General features: G+C 28.2%; 2 protein-coding genes across 3 annotated transcripts in view; one reads left to right on the top strand and one right to left on the bottom strand.

Annotated features, from left to right (window-relative positions):
* Positions 1–424: 424 nt before the first annotated feature.
* Positions 425–16563, top strand: Tsc1 (tuberous sclerosis 1 protein hamartin). The gene is made up of 21 exons (XM_067280927.1): positions 425–525; positions 2095–2292; positions 2370–2473; positions 2588–2737; positions 2816–2960; positions 3040–3206; positions 4317–4390; positions 4470–4630; positions 4855–5040; positions 7944–8020; positions 8091–8145; positions 8217–8378; positions 8482–9456; positions 9526–9692; positions 9771–9901; positions 10019–10115; positions 10188–10425; positions 15320–15408; positions 15482–15550; positions 15624–15714; positions 15779–16563. Exons 2-21 carry the CDS (start codon positions 2148–2150, stop codon positions 16111–16113), a joined length of 3618 nt encoding a protein of 1205 aa, XP_067137028.1. The 5' UTR covers positions 425–525; positions 2095–2147; the 3' UTR covers positions 16114–16563.
* Positions 16564–16581: 18 nt separating this feature from the next.
* The window catches only part of LOC136984024 (neural proliferation differentiation and control protein 1), a 50342-nt gene continuing 48916 nt past the window's right edge, over positions 16582–18007 (bottom strand). For both annotated transcript variants that reach the window (XM_067280935.1, XM_067280937.1), the window contains exon 7: positions 16582–17980. In XM_067280935.1, the coding sequence (XP_067137036.1) occupies positions 17885–17980 (96 nt within the window). In that variant the 3' untranslated portion in view covers positions 16582–17884. The remainder of the gene's footprint in view (positions 17981–18007) is intronic.

Here is an 18007-nt window from a genome sequence, read left to right as displayed (position 1 = left end):
CAAATGCCGAATTCTATCTAGCCCGATGGAATTCGGCATTTGGTCGGAGTCTAGCTTATAGTATATCAGGTCTAGCGATGTTGTTTAGTTGTATTTCAAACCTGATTGCACTGTTTGATTCAGTATTAAAAATTCCTTAAAACTGCCACAAGATAAGGATTACCATCTGAAATTTTAAAGTTATAACCGTTTTGACCTTTAAAGCTTATTAGGTTAAATTATCAAAATAGTATGCAAAAATGCAGTTTTTAAATCTGCCAATATATTCAAAGTTTCAAACATCTGTTATAATGAGAGAAATAAGCCTGACATAGTCTTTCTGATTATAATACATTATGATCTATTCATTTATATGTAATGTTTATTGAGCTGAAATTTTTAAGTTTCGGATCTATATATTCCCACTGTCGTCTGTCCTTTATTAATCTTGAGAACAAAGTTAGATAGATGAAAATCAAGACCCAATAAGGGAAGTTAAAATACGATTAAAAAGTACAGCCTAGCATTGTGATGATGCAACAACAAGTAATTGCTCATTTTTATATTAACAGTTTATATAATTTCATTATAATAAAATTAATTCAATATAAATTCTGTATTAATCCACTTTGTATTCATTTGAAAAACCAAGGTTTACAAGAAAAATTAATAAATTAAAATTGTAAAAATTAAAAAAATAATGATTATATTGATTGAGTAGGTAAAATTAATATCTAAAAATGATTTGATGCATCTTTTATTTTAAGTTTTATAATATATTTGAATACAGAGCAGTCAGTGTATGTCCAAATTAATAAATCATGTTTAGTAAATTCAAAATGTGTGATCAAATAAAATTCAACATTATTTTTTTTTAATGAAAACAGTTCTCTTTTATATCCAGTGTTTATCATGTTTTTTTCTATTTTTTTCTGTATCTTTATGTAGTCAGAAGCAAAATGAAGACTAATTATACTCAATCAACACCCAAATAAAATGATTTTGACAAATTCTTTCCTTCAGTCAGATTCAAGATACACGTTGTAATTTCTGTGTTATTAATTAGCCAAGTTCTATCCCGATAGTATCCAGTTTTTATCATTTGATTATGTAAAGTAGAACTTAAGGATTTTTTTAATAATAAAATATCTGCGGATAAATAATAATACTCGAATGTTTTTATCTTTGTTAACGTTTGTTTTAAGTTTAGAATGTCATAAATGTTTTTATGTTATGTACTGTGTATTAAAAATCTAACACACACAATATACATGTTCGTTTTAACATTTATCTAGGTGCAAAAGAGATCTTAGCAATGCACAAGTATTGTATTGCTCATGCAATTGTGAAAGCATAATTTCAAAGGAATATTTATGAATATAAGGCATTGTAGTAATGCTTTATCAAGTAGCAGCTGTATAATGATGGCATTTTTATAAACCCATTGGCAGCAGGTCAAAAACTTGCTGTAGGTTGCATTTTTATATTGCCACGGAACTGCCATGCAGTTTAGGTGTCTTTTTCTTGAATGAATTAATTTATTTCACTGTAAACATTACAGTGAAACTAATGCACTTTATGCATATACTTATGCAGTGCACTGGAAAGATCTCTTTTGCATTTGGATAAATGTTGAAGTGAACATCTTGTCTAATAAATTTGGTAGAAGCAAGAATTTGCATAGATTATTTTTATGTTGCAGGTAAAGTTCTAGTTTTTTTTCTTTTTCTTTTCTATTATTAATTTTTAACATTTAATGAATATTATGTAGGAGTTAGCATGTATATATTGTGATTTCGTAATATATTTAGAATTCAATTAAAAGTAATTTCATCTTTTCTCTGTTACGTTTATACCTGCTATTATCTTTCGTTTTAAACAAAATGAAATCACATAAAACTACCGAATTAAATGTTAGCAAATTTGGAAAAAATTTATACAATTAATTCTATTAAAATAGAATACATTTTTTGCGTAAAATAATGTAAAAATCTGGAAGTTGTAGAACGTTGTAACTAAATTAGTTTCTAAATATTAATCAGTTTACTTAATTTAATCGTTATAAAACTAATATATTTGAAAACTTGGTAAATTTATCTTTTTTTCTTAATTTAGTTAAGGCTTCAAGGGATGTGACGATTGGTGCAGTTATTAAAATAACTTTCATTATGTATCATCGGGGAGAGAAGAAAGAGCAAGCAAAGAGTGGAACTCATCATATAGAAGTTGTGGAGTTGCTCTCTTTACTGGAGACAAATGACAATCATGTGGTGGAAGAAATTAAAATGTTGATACATGAACAACTGAATAACAGTAAGATTTTTAATATTTTGATGCAGAAACAAAATTTATTTGATTAATAAAAAACTGTATTTTATAATTTTGTTTAGCTAAAGAAGCATGGTTGTTACATGGCCTAGTAGATTACTTTTTAGCTACGCAATCGCAGCGGTGTCTAGAAATCATTGTTGGTGTGAGAGAACCACATGATAAGGTAAGTATGATTATTTTTCTTAAATATAATTTTCTAATTACATTTAAAAGAGAGAGAACAAGAACAAGAAAATACCAATTTTTTTGTTTTGAAATAATATATTTTCTTCCAAAGCATTTGTTTGATAAGCTGGCAGACTGTTTAAAAGGTAATTCAAGGTACCCTGCTCTTACTCTCTTGGGATATATTGTTCGTAGACATCCTTCTTGGTTACATAAAATTACTCAACATCGTATAATGCACAATTTGATTAATATTCTCAAGGTAAACTTCAATTAATGCTAAATTTTTAATAATAATAATAATAATATTACTAGTATTGAATTTTAAATAACTTTACAGACAGATACTACCATAACAAACTTAGTGAGTGCTGTTCTTATTATTGTCACATTATTACCTGCAATACCTTCACTTATCGGTTCTCACCTTCAAGAAATTTTCGAATCATTCTCACACTTAGCATCTTGGAGTACAAAAAAACCTGGTAAGTAAACCTAGTTTATTTAACTAATGTTATTACAGATTGTGATTAGCATTAAGTATTTGTAATTTACATTTTTTAGGCAATATACCTGAAATTTTTATTCTACATCTTCAAGTTAGTGTTTACGCATTATTTCACCGTCTGTATGCCATGTATCCTTGTAATTTTCTCGCTTACTTGCGTTCCTATTATGGCCGTCGTGATCAAAATCAAGAAAGTTTTCACGTCTTCACCGAAACTATTAAGGTGTGTGGTTATTATTCATTAATAATTTTTTGATATAATAAAAATACATGCAATTAAAAAAAAGTTAATGCGTAAAAGTATATTTAAAAATTCTTTTTTTATTCCTCATCTCTTGGTGTAGATTTACTTTTTCAGTTTTATAGTACTAATTTTTTCAGTTGAAAACAAAATAAAAAACTTTTGCTTTAAAAATCAAAAATCTTGTAATCAGAAATCAGAAACTTTAATTATGTCCTAAGCCAGTGGTGTCCAAACTTTTCAAACTTTCAATTGGGTGGGTCAGATTTTGCATAAGTCATAGATAGGAAAGTCACAAATGTTTTGTTTATTCCATATATACAAACAAAAGGGGTAATTCCTATCATTTATATGCAATGTGCCAAATATGTTTCATCATTAGGTAATATTTCAGTGTTCCATTCTAGAACATCTAAAAACATACGGAAATAAAATACGTATTATAAATTCAAGCGTAAGAATAAAATGAAGAAATGAAATATGCTGTAAAAAATGAAATTATAAACAAAAATATTAAATAATCTTATAAAAAATTATCAAACTTATCATGCATTTTTATACAATTTTTTAAAATTTCGATTATTCATTCTCAATTAAATTTTTACAAATTCTTTAACAGTTTAATTCTTTATATTAAATAATGTCAATGTCATTCCCATAAGCATCTCATGAGATTATAAAAGATAAATGTGCAGATTTCATCTTTTTTTTTTTTTTTTTAACTGAAAAATGTAGTAATTAAATTTTTGAGGAGATATTTTTATAGGAAAGTATTATAAGGCTTATTATTTCTGTTAGTAAACATATAAGACTGTGTGATTAATGACAAAATTAAAATTGTGACATCATCATCTATAAATTGCGATTTTATGTGATCAAATTTTAAAGTGATGTGATATAAGAAAAACCACGTATCAAATTCATATTTTTGACTCTTTCTGTATAAGAGAACTTTATCATCAGACACTCAAAATTTCATAAATAGAATAGAATTTAATAAAAACTTTTGAATTATTTAATACTCTAACATTAATAGATTTTATTATTATTATATGTATCATTTTGAATTAATTGTATATTCAAATTTTTCAGCCAATGTTAGAACGAGTAAGATTACATCCATTATTAGTAACAGCATCAAAAGAAACAGAGCTGACTACGACGAGGTAAATATAATTTCATTATAACATCTAAATTGTTAAATATCTATTGACATTTTTATAGATGTTGAGATTACATTTATAGATGGAAAAAAATGGAAATACATGACATATTAGTAGAATGTGCAAGAGTTTCTTTAGATTTAATTGAAGGAGCATGCGAAGAAGTACCCCAATGCCAATTACCAAAGCCGTGTCAAATTATGGGTGGTAAACATGGCTTTTCAGCTTCAAATGTCCATAGAGGTATGTATGCTTTTATTAAATTTAGGTAAATTGGTCTTCATTTTTTTTAATAACGACATGATTCTTTTATTTATATTGAATCAAATAGATTAAATGTTTGAGATTTTTACAAATTGTCTTCTATATTTACATTCATTTACTTTACTTTGTTTAGATATAACCGAATCTTTTAAAGACTTCCGAAACGTTAAATATTGATAAATGAATACTTCTTTAACTTTTAGAATCCACTTCTCTGCCATTTACTCCCGCTAGTCCTACTTCAGTAGTTAATGAAGCTTTAACAAAATGTCAAACAAAAGAGCATGGTTACATATGGAGTCCTTCTACAGTTTGTGATTTAGATGTATCTTCCTCTAATAAATTAAGTCCTTCAGAAACTTCTACAACTAGTACACAACCTGATTCAGGTAAAAAAATAAATAAATTTTGATTTCATATGGTCAAGTGGGATAAAAATTATGAAATTACCTAATTTTTAATTTAGTATAATTTCTGAAAAACATATAGCAGTATATTTTTGTGAATGAAGTTTCATTCTTGCATTTGAATACAAATTTTTAATGTATTGATTGCAATATTTTACTAGGCATGCTAATTTTTAACATGATGTTAGTTAAATATTTTACTCTCTGTCCTGTGGTAAAATAAGTACACATATTTTAACATCATAAATCATTTTTATTTCACTTAACTTTGCATGATCAATCAAAAACATATCGTGGAAAACATGAAATGATTTTTAAACATTTAAGAAACACAATACTATAGTACTTTTTGTGATACTTAGTTGGTGTGAGGAAGTTTCCAAATCTAATCTCATTTAATCTGAATCTAGGTAGTAAGCTTTGATTATAGAAAGACTTTATCAGTTAAGTTTTCTGCCTATTATTTATAACCCTTATAAAGTAAACTCTCTCATCTTTTGTTCATAATTTTTACACATAGAAATGACAGAATTTAAACTTGATTACGACTAAATCATTTTTTATTTATAACCATAAATAATAGAAATTGAACAGTTATTCAGTATCTTTCCATAGGAAATTGCTTGATAGCTATTAGTCACAAAATAATATGAGTATATTGATTTAATTTTATTGTTTAGTAAATAACTCTTCTAGATAATTGGTAACATATGACATTTTAACTCAAAAATAGCATACTTTTAATATTATCAAGCAATAAAATGTGAAGTTTCTTGGAAAAGGCAGTATTCCACACTATGACTAATTTCTGAGATCCTGCAAATAGTGGAAAAAGCAATTATGTAAAATATGCTCAAAGTTAATATATATCTAATTTTCACTTTCCAAAAGTAAAGCTATAACTATTCACCCTCATAGAAAGTTTTCATCATAAAAATTTTAATTTATAATCAATCCTAAAATTTAGTATGAATAATTAATCTTAAAGCAATATTTTATGAATTTCTATAGCAAATTTATATAAAAATCATCCATTAATTTCTGTAAATTTGAAGTTTATATCATTGATGATACCAAGATTGTGTGCGCTAAGACAAACTAAAATGCTTATTCCGAAGAACAATTTTAGAATATATTTTTTTTTAATTTTATGCCACCCGATCTTAATAAATAAAATAATAAACATAAGACATTTTTTTGTAAAAAGATATTTTTAATAAAATTTTATAATTGAAAGACGTTTCCAAAATTTATTTTTGTAATTACGTAACATAAAACTTAGTGTGAGAGAATAATTATTCTATTCTCTTTATCTCCAACACATCTGAGAAGCAGAAGTTGAAAACAAATTAGCTCTAAATATAGATTGTTTTGGTTCCTATTTAACACACTTTTGTTCATTCGTTTTTAAAACGAGAAGAGTAATTAAAATAATAGTTTTCTTAAAGTAATACTTAAAGTAATAGAAATAAGTTTTGTTGTTTTAATTAATTTTTAAAAATTTATTAAAACAAAACTTTTTATTTATTTATTTTATTTTTCTTATTTAAAAGAAATTTCTTTATTCGAATAAGAAAATTTGAGTTAATTGTTTGGTTTTTTTATAACTGAATTTTTAATAAAAGTTTGGATTTGTTATTAAAATTAATCAATTAATTTATAGAAAGAAATTTTCATTTTATAATTTTACTTTCTTAATTTAATAACTTATTCTAAAAATACATATGTAAAATAATAATAATTTATAAAATATTAGATCATAGCTATTGCATTCTAAATAAACAATTTCATAAGATAAAATTTAGATTACACAAGGAACAAAACAATATTCAGTTTAGAATGAAATGCGTTTACACATCACAATTCATCTCAGTCACGTGAATTCTAAATACATTACAGTCTTATATGGATTTCAGTGTATTCAGCATCAAAATCCTGCCTTAAATTTGATGAGAGTTAGAAAATATGTTGATCCTACTTTGATATAGCAGTTAAAAATTCTATTTAAATGTATCTAATGTGGCAATTCTCAACTTATTTTAATCATGAAACTTTTTTCAAGTTGATAAAAAGTTTTTAAACCTGGCAATTAATTGTTTTTGATTTTTTGTTTTATTTATAATTTATTTAACATACAAAAACACGGATTAATAATGGAAAAATCAAATATTAATCATACAAATTGGTAATTCATGCGAAGAATTTTATCTGCAGATGCGTAGAATCTCAACTAATGGAACAATTGATTGAATACATTTTTTTTAATCATTAAGTGAACACTGAAGTATTGCTACTCTTGGGCATCAGTTCCTTTTACAAGAATGAATATTTTAGTTTTCAAATATAAGAATCAAAATACTTGGGAAAGAATCAAATATATGATTTGATTCTTCGACTTTTAGACTCAATGGATTTTATTTTTTATAAATGTGAGCTGTGCGGTGCGTGTGCTTAGATCTTCTTTTCCTACAGAATATTAATAATTTTTGAAACTTTAAAATATGAACAAAAAATTTATTAAAATATAAACTATTAATTAAAGCTCAAAATCTTATTTTATTGGAAGAATTTTAGTGTTACATTAAACACAAGTTGGGAATTTCTGATCTAACTAAACCAATTGTTTAGTTACCGCAGAGAAAGTCACATAGCTACTGGAAACATTATCTCAAACTCCATTTTCATTAAACCAACAATCCTTACATAGAAGACATCTACATAATTAATCTTTGAATTTATTCTTTAATGTTAGTTTATACATCACCAATGTCTGTTAATTGGTATTTTTCCAGCAGTTGGCATAATCCGCAATATACAATTATTGTAAATATTCTTCAGAGAAATTCCTTGCAGTAATCTTTTTCTTTTTTATTTTAACTTTGAAGGGCTAGTCGCTTTGTCATCTGCAACCAAAGTAGGAGAAAGTCCACCTTTAGATGTTGCCATAGAAGCCAAACCAGAGGTAAAATATTATTAAAATTTGATTTAAATTTGTTGTTTTTAATATATAATTTTAAGCATTTTATTTTTAGGAAGCTTCTATGATTGATTCTTTAGAAGCTTCATCTAGAAAAAACCAAGGAAATGGTAATCACTATTGTAAAATAAGATAAAAAATTTAATTGGCATTTAATTATTCTCTCTGTTTTGTTTTCTAGTGTCAGTTAACTCCATTACTGGCAGTTCCGAAGAAGTCGATGTGAATATAGAAATAAATTCTATGGATAATAGTCAGTCCGAAGAACAGCTGACACCAAACGCAGATAGTTCAAAATCCAGTTTACCTGATGTTAGTCAAGCAGAAGAAGCAAGAGAGGAAGGCAAGTAACTAATTTTAATTTCTGTCTTGATTATTAAAATGTTAAGTTAATGAGATTTCTGTCTTTATAAGTAAATTAGTAAATATTTAATTTTAATTTTCAGAAATTATCGACGAAGAAGTTTCGGCAATAGTGTCAAATTCAAAATATCAATATCCATCGTGCAATGACGACGTGGGCCACGACACCCCGTTTTTCAGTACAACTCAAAAACTCACAGACGAACCACAAACTCCCTGTGAATTATCCACCTTAGATAATACTCAGCTGAGTAACCAATCGCAAGAGGAGGAAGTAGAAACTAATGTCAAAGATGGTGTAAATATGCAAAAATTTGTTAGAAATGCCAATCGTCTCCGCTTTCTCAGTCATCACGGCCCACCACCAATAGAAATTTTCGACGAATTTGAATTTAATCATCAAACGAAAAAGAAATTTCTCTCTTGTCCAGATATACGAGAATTACAGCAGCTAATTAGAAAAAAAGAAAATAGTAGTAAAAACTCTAGTTTTTATAATATAATACAGCAAGAAAATATCGGATCTCAAGTTATTGACAAACCTTATTTAAAGAAATCTATTGATAATGTAACTCAGTTTATTCACAGCAAAAATTCAGTACAAGATACAACTCTGTTTAGTACCGCAGATAATTCATATTTAAGTAAGCCTATAAATGATATATCTGAAAATATTACTAAAATAGAAGAAAAAAATGCATATTCATTTATTCCTGTACATAATACTAAGTCTTCTAGCCAAACTAGTTGTGAAAATACTACAGTTACTATATCATCGCCTCCTTATAGTCATTTATTTCCTTTTGCTTTAGAAGGTCTAAGATATTCCCAACCTATGTATGTAAGAGAGTATACAGAAAATATTTTTATTCAGAAACCTAAGACTATGATGGGCCAGGTAGAAGGTAGGCAGTTTTATGGAGAAAGACCTTTCTACACTACTCTTTCACCTCCTGAAATATTAGATCGTCATTTACAATTAGGAAATGACGTCTATATGAAAGAACTAAATGTTCCGTTAACGAGCACCATTGGCACCGATTGGACACATTTTGGAGGTAAGAAGTTATATAATGTCTTAATAAATTTGAAAAAACTCGATGATTTCAATTTATCATATATAAAAGGTCAACCCCCAGCTGATGTATTGCGTATCTTACGGGGACAAGTTTTATTATTACATAACCAATTGCTGTTTGAAAGAAACAAGAGAGAGATTCATGCCGAACGCAATAGAAGACTCCTGGGAAAGGCCAAGAGAGCGTGGATGTTAGAAGAACAAAACGGGGCAATGGTAACTTTTTAATTATAATTTTAATAAATTCACATAGTACAGTTAATACAGAAATTCTGAATGTTTACTTTTATAAAGAAAGACCAACTTCAGTTGCAAGAAAGAAAAATCCAAGATCTAGAAAATGAGATTAATAAATTGTCCAATTTGTATCTTAAACAACAAGATGCAAAAGAACAAAAGTTTGAAGAACTAAATAAAAGACTCAGGTGATTGGTTGGTTTTTTTTTTATTAAGATTTTCTTGAAAATTTCTAACAAAATCTTTGAATAAACTAAACTAAACTAAAATATTAATCTTTATTGAATAATTTTGTTTTATATTAGGGAATTGACACACAATAATATAGCTTTAAAAGAAATAAATTCTAAAATAGATGAACAATTAATCCAACAGAAGCAAGAAAATGAAGTTTTACGATGTGTAAGAAAAAGATTCTGTTTTGTTTCACTTGATATTTTATAACTTTAGAAAAATTTTTTATGTAATTTTTAGGAATTGAGAAAAGTTTACAGTCAGTTAGCAGAAACAAAATTAGAGTTAGATTCTGCATTCAGACAAGTAAATAGATGTCAAAAATTAGAAGAGGAGGCAAAATGGCTGTCGAAACAGGTTGTTTTGCTGGGAGAAATGAATCAACACTTCAGAGAAAGGATTGAGAGCTTACAACCAACTCCAGTAATTGCTGCTGAAGAAGCTATGTGGAAAACATCTGCTCTATCTGAAATATCTGGTATGCAAAAAATATTTTCATACATTAAATTTTGGTTTATAATTTTGAAGTATATAATAATGTATTTAAACGACCTTATACACTAAAATCTGTCTAAAATGGACAATCTACAAAATGGAACAGAAAATAAATCTTGGAATAGAACAATTTGCTATGTAAAATACTATTATAAACCAGGAACCTGTAACATGGAGAAGGAAAAGTTTTGCGTACCAATTGCATAATATCTGAGTAAAGTGGATTTTTTTTTTTTTTGGTTTAACCAGCAACTAAATTTTAACTTTATAAATTTTTTAAATTGCTAGTAACCAGAACTTATTCAAAGTTTTAGCAATTTTATCATAAAACTTATTGCATTGTAAATCACTTAAAACATTATTGCATAGCCTTATAATTAGCGTTACTTTCATGGCTTCAATATTTAATTCCTAATTCATTTTGACCATAGGAAATTTTCAAGTGAAAATATTCTTTCTACGGAAGCTGTAGTTCTGAAAAATAAAGGACTAATTTTATCAAAATGATTAAAATCCTGGAATTCAAGATCATTTTTGTGCATTTCATTAAATACAGTTGAATCCATCTCTCAAATCTCACAGAAACAAGAAAAATATTTGACATAGACTGGTTTTGAAGTATAGAGGTTCCTACACAGTAAACTGAAATAGGTTTTATTGGTGGTATGGTATTTTATTAATACAATAGCAAGTACAGCACATACCTATATTTGGTATAAATAAAACATTTTTGACATACCTTAACAGAAATAGTTAGTCAATAGTTTCTAATGCCTTTCTTCAACCAATTAGAACAAGTGAAACTCATAACCTTAACCCACCAGTGGCCGAGTGGATAAAAACCACTGAACACTGGCAGTTGGTCATGAGTTTATTCTTTGCCAGCAGACTGGCTATTTGGAGTTTTCTGGGTTTTCTTCATGTTTGTAACACCTAAATAGGGGTCAGTTTTCCATAGAAAGTTTTCCTAGGAGACACTCACCTCCTCAGCAGATTGTCTACTTGTCAAGTTGCTGTAAACAAACAAACCAAATCAAATTTATAGCCAATCAGCCTTATTTGTAACTATGTACTGTATAGCAAGAGATGTTTCTCAACTACAATTTATGCTATCAAAAGGTAGTTGCCAAGCTTTAGAATTGTAATTGACACTTTAGTCCATAATTTGAGATAAACAGGTTTTGGTAGAAAATTATTTGATATAAACATAAAAAATATAATGAATTTAGACTGAAAATGCAGGGGAAAAAATAAATTTTGAGATAGACAGGTTCAACTGTGTGTTTTACCCATCATCTGTCAGCTATATTGAATTTTTTCTTCGTTCAATTTCTTCAAATGTTTTTTATTATTGACTTTATTAGTGCCCATCAATCAAATAATTGAATTTCATCTGTTATATTTGTGTAATGTGTTTCCTAAATTCAATGAAACTATTTTGTATTTCTTGCCATTCAGGCATCTTATGCAACAGCATCCATTCCAATTTATGACTCTTGTCAATGCAGAATAAACATTTTGACAAAATCACAAGTATTAAATACAATACAGTGGAACCTCACTTAACGAGCATAATTTGTTCAAGAATCTTACTTGTAATGCGAAACACTTGTTAAGCGAAATAATTTTTCCCATATAAATTAATGTAAAATAGTTAAATGCGTTCCATGCTGAAAAAAATACTCAAATATTTTATGTATAATGTTTATTCAAAGAAAATTATACAAATCATTATTTCTTCTAGCACAGAATGATCCAATCGGAAATGCGAATTCGATTTCAGAAAACAAAAAAAAAATCACAGATAACATGTTTGATAAATACGCCAAATTTTTGGGCTACGTAAAGGCTATAATTAAGTATTAGAAATTAATTAATTTGACTAGAGGTAGACAGTTATGCTTCCATCTCGTATTAAATCTAATAATTATAAATTTTGTATTTCTGGTTAGAGGCTATGCACATCTTTAATTCCTCCATCACAGCCACATGCATAAATTTTAGAGATGGTTTTGTCATTGGCCTGGCAAGAGTTGATTCACAACACGATCTAACCGCTCGTTATGTCCAGGCAGGCCGACTCGTTGTGCCTGCGCGACGTAGTTCTGTCATAAATTGCTTCGAACTTTTATTTAAATGGCATTTGTTAATCAAATAACCGTCTAGGAATGGTTTGAACCCGATGCAGGAGGGGTTTGAAATGTTTGTTTTTCATTGTTCTGTTATCATACCATAATTGGTTCCGTGTACATTATTAAAATTTATCAAATGATTACTGCAAGTGCTTTAGAATGAAATGTTTCTCACAGTCCATATTAGCCTAAGAACACACTTGCAATTTTTGATCACACAACAGAAAATCACCATGTGTTTCTAGGCTAAAATTAGGTCTCGTCCATCTTTTTAATTGCTGTGATTATTTGACAGCCTGTGTGCTTTCATATTAAAAACTGTGACTTTCATTTTTGAGACTAAACAATTGCATGTGCATTCTTTAGGCTTAGCTAGACAAATGAAAACAACAAATGCCAAATGAGAAAATTCCGAGAACTAATCAAAATTCAGTACTGTATTATTGACTTGAAGAATAACAACAAAAATTAATTTCTAAGACTAACTATTATTATAGATAACGTACAAGTAATTTTTGAATAAAAATTTTAAGTTTTATGTTAGTTTAACTTGTCAATCGTTAATATCCTGTTTTTTACATTAATAAAAAACATCTCTCTATAACATAGAAAATATGCCAAAATAGAAAATTCTGGCTGGTACTGTTACATTCCACTTAAACAGGTTTTGTTTTAAGGTTATATATAAGAAATATATAAAGTAATTTTGATTGTGGTTTCCAGAATAAAGTTAGTTTCTTTGAAAAAGAAGAAAAGCATCTAATTGTTTAGGTAAATAGAATGTTTAAAATGTAAGGAATTGTATCCGAATGCCAAAAATCTTTTACGGGTGTGTGTCACGTAATGATGGAAATCTCAAAAGATTGTAATTCAGCTGAGAAATTTGTAGCTAAATACATAAATACTTATACATACTACACAAATTTTTGTATTTAAATACATAAATACTTATACATACTACACAAAGCCTACGTGAGTAGTAGACTACACCGTATAAAGTTTATCTAAGTACACTATGACGTTTGCTTTACATTTCTTGGAATATATCCCTATCGTTAAACTGCATTTCAGGCAACTGTATTTTTAATTGGAAACCAATCTTTCAACACATTGTACACATTGTAAACCTTAATCTTGATATTTAATTCTCATAGGAGTGAATTTCAGATCAAATAACTGTTAAGTACCAAATTCTTTACAAATTTATTTAGGCTAAACAGAAATTAATGATCAGAATTTATGCTTAATATAGTTAGCATTGTCATCTATTAACAATTCTAAACAATTTAGAAGTGAATTGAAGTTTAAACCTCGTACCCACTGTAAACTGGACATGCAAGCAAGACAATAAATTCTAGTATAGTGTAAAATATATAATACTAAAAAAACTAAAGAAATTAGTATTTTGTTACTTGGTTTTGTATCAAAATTGGATTTTTATCCTTAGTTTTATAGTTTTATAATTACTTTTCTGACTAAAAAAAAAGGAGAAAATTAAACGTTTAATCAATGAAATCAGTATATAAGTAGCACCTGACTAACAACTTTTCTAGGACTTCCATTGTAAGTTAAATATAATAAGTAATGATGATGATCCGATAGTTTTCAAAATTATGCACAAGCCTACATTCTATCACATACAAATATGTGCATTGAAATCGTTTGCTGCATATAGATACTATAATATAATGCAGTATTGTTTCATTTTTCTTTCTGTCCTGGGCCTTCAGTCAGAACAGTTTGAGGTTTATTGTATCTAAATAGTAGAAGGAAGTTAAGGTATCACCTACTAACACTCAATACATTAATAAATTAACAAAGATTTATGAAGCGCACATGACACCCACATACGAAGAAATCGAAAATTGTACTGGAGAAGTATTACAATAAAAATAAAATCAACTTTACACAGACATTGCTACTTTTATAAATTCTGTAGAATACTAGTTTTGTTTTTGCTCTTCAGACACCGACGATGCAAACCCTCATTTAATTGTTGTATCCTGCGATTAGCGAGTGCAGTTGTTCGTTTGAACTGGAAAACATTTTTAATGCAAGAGTTTTAATCATAGTGTGAATGGTCATGTATGAAGGTTGTGGACTGACTGATTATTTATTACATAACTCAAATGCACTTTATTCTTGTTATGATCAATAAAGTTAGTTGAAATTGAATACAAATACATTGATGGAATAAATGATCAAAATTAATGTACTTTGTTTTATGGACGTCCTTTGTCGTTAAAACTGGTGAATGGCAAATCGCTATACGTAAATTATGTTATTACGTTAAAGATATTTTTGTATTTGTTTTCAAATTAAGCATAACTTGAAGTCGTCTTATGTTCTTTTTCACACCACAGAATCATTAGCATAAGTGAAGTTGATCTTTACAGGTTCTTGTTACCTACAAATGTGTGATTTTCTTAAAAGTAGCCTTCTCGGAATATCAGAAATTGTGTAACAATAAAATTGAGAACAGTTTAGTTTACATAAACTTTTTAATTTATTTTTAGCTAAGAAAGAGCATGTATAGAAAGATTGACTCTGTATTTACTAGTGTACCTGCGGTGTAAGAAAGATATACTAAGAATTTACTTTTATATTTGTGTTCAAATTATTTGTATTATTCTGGAAACTTATGTATATGTAATATAAAATTTCATTAGACAGTCAAAATGAATGTGTAAATTATACAAATATCTTTCATATCTTAAATACACATTCATTGCATTTATTTTCTAGCACTTAAACAGAAACTAGAAGCCAAAACAATTCTTCTAGAAGATTATCAATCAAAAAATGCACAATTAGAAACTGCCATTGCTAACAATGTAAGCTCAAATTCCTTTGACTAGAAACCTTAAAGTTATTTAATGTTACAATATTAACCTTTCCCTTTTTTAGACTACAATTATGGCAGAACAGAAACAACTTTTAGAAATGACCAAGTCGTGTCATCAGGACATTTTAAATGCAAGTACACTGTACATTTTTAATTAGTAGTTTTGTGTAAGATAATTTTACAATATGCTAATTTTATTCACAGGCTAAAGATTCAAAAATAGCTACTCTTCAGAAAATATGGGAACAACAAGAAGTGTATATTTTGGAATTACAACAAAAATTAAAAATTGCAGGTAAGCAATAAAAAGAAATTTTTGTTTCAACGTTCGTTATACATTCGGATTTTGTTCTATTTAGAAAGTAAAGCCTCGACACCAACTCGCAGAGAGAGGCAAAAAGTGGCGGAGAACATTGCCGGTCACATGCCCGTGCTGGTACCAGAGACCGCAGCGGACGAGACCGACTGTAATCCATTTCGTTCCGAAGAGCCCGCTTCGGACGTGCCGGATGCGGCCGAAGAGACCTCGAGGATGGGAGAACTTCGGAATTCCGACACGCCGAGGATAAATCGTCAGCGCCTGTGTGAAAATCTGGAAAGTTGCGCGGATCTTCCGGAAAGCGTCGAGGACGACCCGCAATCTCAAGTGCTATCCACCAACGGAAACGACTACATTTCGGATAGTGTTAAATAAACAGTTGTGTACATAAGTTTGTTACGAGACATACATATGTTTATATTGCTCAAAAGAGAGGAAAAAAGCCGAATCTACTTAGTGTATAGAATAGGCAAAAACAGGATTATGTGAAAACTCCAAAAGAAAAAAATATATCACCATAAGTATCATTTACTGTGGGAACAAGCTTTTTAAAATAAGTGCAGCAATTTCTCAACGGTTGAATTATATTTAAAACAAATTTTAATTATTTATGACAAAAGCTTTAACACAAATTGTAATTTATGATGTAATTTCTGTAGAAATGATTTCATTTAATGCAGTTCTGCCCACTCAGGAATACGATAAACTACAATAAAATACGACTTGAAGAAAATACAAAAAAAAAAGTTTTTTTTTTTTTTTGATTAAAGTGTAGTTTTGTAAATTTTGTGAACAAATAAATAATTTGACTGCATTAAATCGAAACTGTTACATTGTCACAAGTTAATCCACCAATAGTTATTTTATTTCTAAACAGTTGTATATTTTTACATAATAGAATCATAAACACAACGAAGTTTATTATTATTATTAATATTACATTTTTGTTGTACAATTTCATTTCTTTTATTATAAACGTGCCATTTAAAAGATTGGTTGGATGCATGCAATGGGAAATAAGATAACGAATGCATTAGGTACGTGTGTAAAAGTCCTGTGCCAAAATCAATTTTTAATTATCCTCTTTTTTGATTGTCACCTAAAGATATCGAAGTCATTAAATTCCCAGTTACGATACAGAATTTTTTTTTTAACCAGAATTTAGTTGTGGTAAATGAACTAGAACTATGTGGAATAGAGATTCCTTAAGTGGTTTGATAAAAATATTCAACGGTCATTAAACGGAAGCGGAGAATTGATTTGTGGAAAAATTTTATTGGAAGTAATTCGGAGATTGAATTGCTATCCTGCGAGTTTGAAGGACCTCGCGCGACGACCCGCAAAATTCCTTCCGAGTTTCACGTAGGTGGTATTTACGACAAGATGCACGCTTGTGACATTTTCTGTAAGATTAGCATTTTTGACCTCTTCTGCTTAAGAATTTTAAGTGTTACTTGTCAATAAAAATGAGAAATTGAACTACTAGTAGGAACTTCGTACATAATATAAACAATGCTGCTTCTTGCTACCACAATTCTTAGAAAATTTATTGAGAATGGACGAGATCAATAATTTATTACGACAATGGGTTTTTTTTTTTTTTTTTTGCAAACGTCAAACTATTAACATTCAAACTATTAAGCATTTGCATATAATTCTAGAGGGAAAGAATTTATACTATATTACTGGAAAATCAACAATTATATCATTAAAAATAACTCTACGTGGAATGTAAACTCTTATTTTTATACATACAACATCTTCATGTGCGCATTTAATGTATATATAACTGTATATAATATTTTAATAGAAATTTCTAACCATTATAAATAAATATACTATATTTATATTTATATATATATATATATAATATATAATTAAAGTTATTTTCCCTAATTTGATTTAGACAGTGGAACTTTATCATCATGTTGGACAAGTTTGCATGGTAATTTGTTGTAGGATAAAAGCATATTTACAAGTTTTAAAAAAAATGGAAAAATCGTAGTAAATAAGTTAAATTGTGCAATTTGAAGAATCGAGTGACTAGAAGTGAACCAACAAAAATGGTAAAGTCACAAAAGAATGGCTAAAAGAGGTAGCAAAAATGACGACTAGCTGGCACAAATGCTGGTGGACATTTGGAATTTTATTTTTCAAGAAGTTTTGGCGTAACGTTGGCAGGTGGAGAAACGGGAGTGGAATCATCATTGAAAAGTGGATTTTTTACTTCCATTTCACCTGTCTGTAAAACAGTACGTAATATTTATTA

This window comes from Centruroides vittatus, unplaced genomic scaffold, assembly GCF_030686945.1.
Source record: "Centruroides vittatus isolate TY-2023 unplaced genomic scaffold, ASM3068694v2 contig_900, whole genome shotgun sequence".
NCBI lineage: Eukaryota > Metazoa > Arthropoda > Arachnida > Scorpiones > Buthidae > Centruroides > Centruroides vittatus.
The sequence above is the reverse complement of the archived record's forward strand: the minus strand, read 5'-3'. Positions and strand labels throughout refer to the sequence as shown.

Bases quoted from the DNA above. Each gene is read 5' to 3' on its own strand.
- Tsc1 (XM_067280927.1), top strand. From the start codon at position 2,148: ATGTATCATCGGGGAGAGAAGAAAGAGCAAGCAAAGAGTGGAACTCAT. The intron at 3,207-4,316 runs GTGTGTGGTTAT...CAAATTTTTCAG, and splicing joins TCTTCACCGAAACTATTAAG to CCAATGTTAGAACGAGTAAG. The intron at 10,116-10,187 runs GTAAGAAAAAGA...TGTAATTTTTAG, and splicing joins AAAATGAAGTTTTACGATGT to GAATTGAGAAAAGTTTACAG.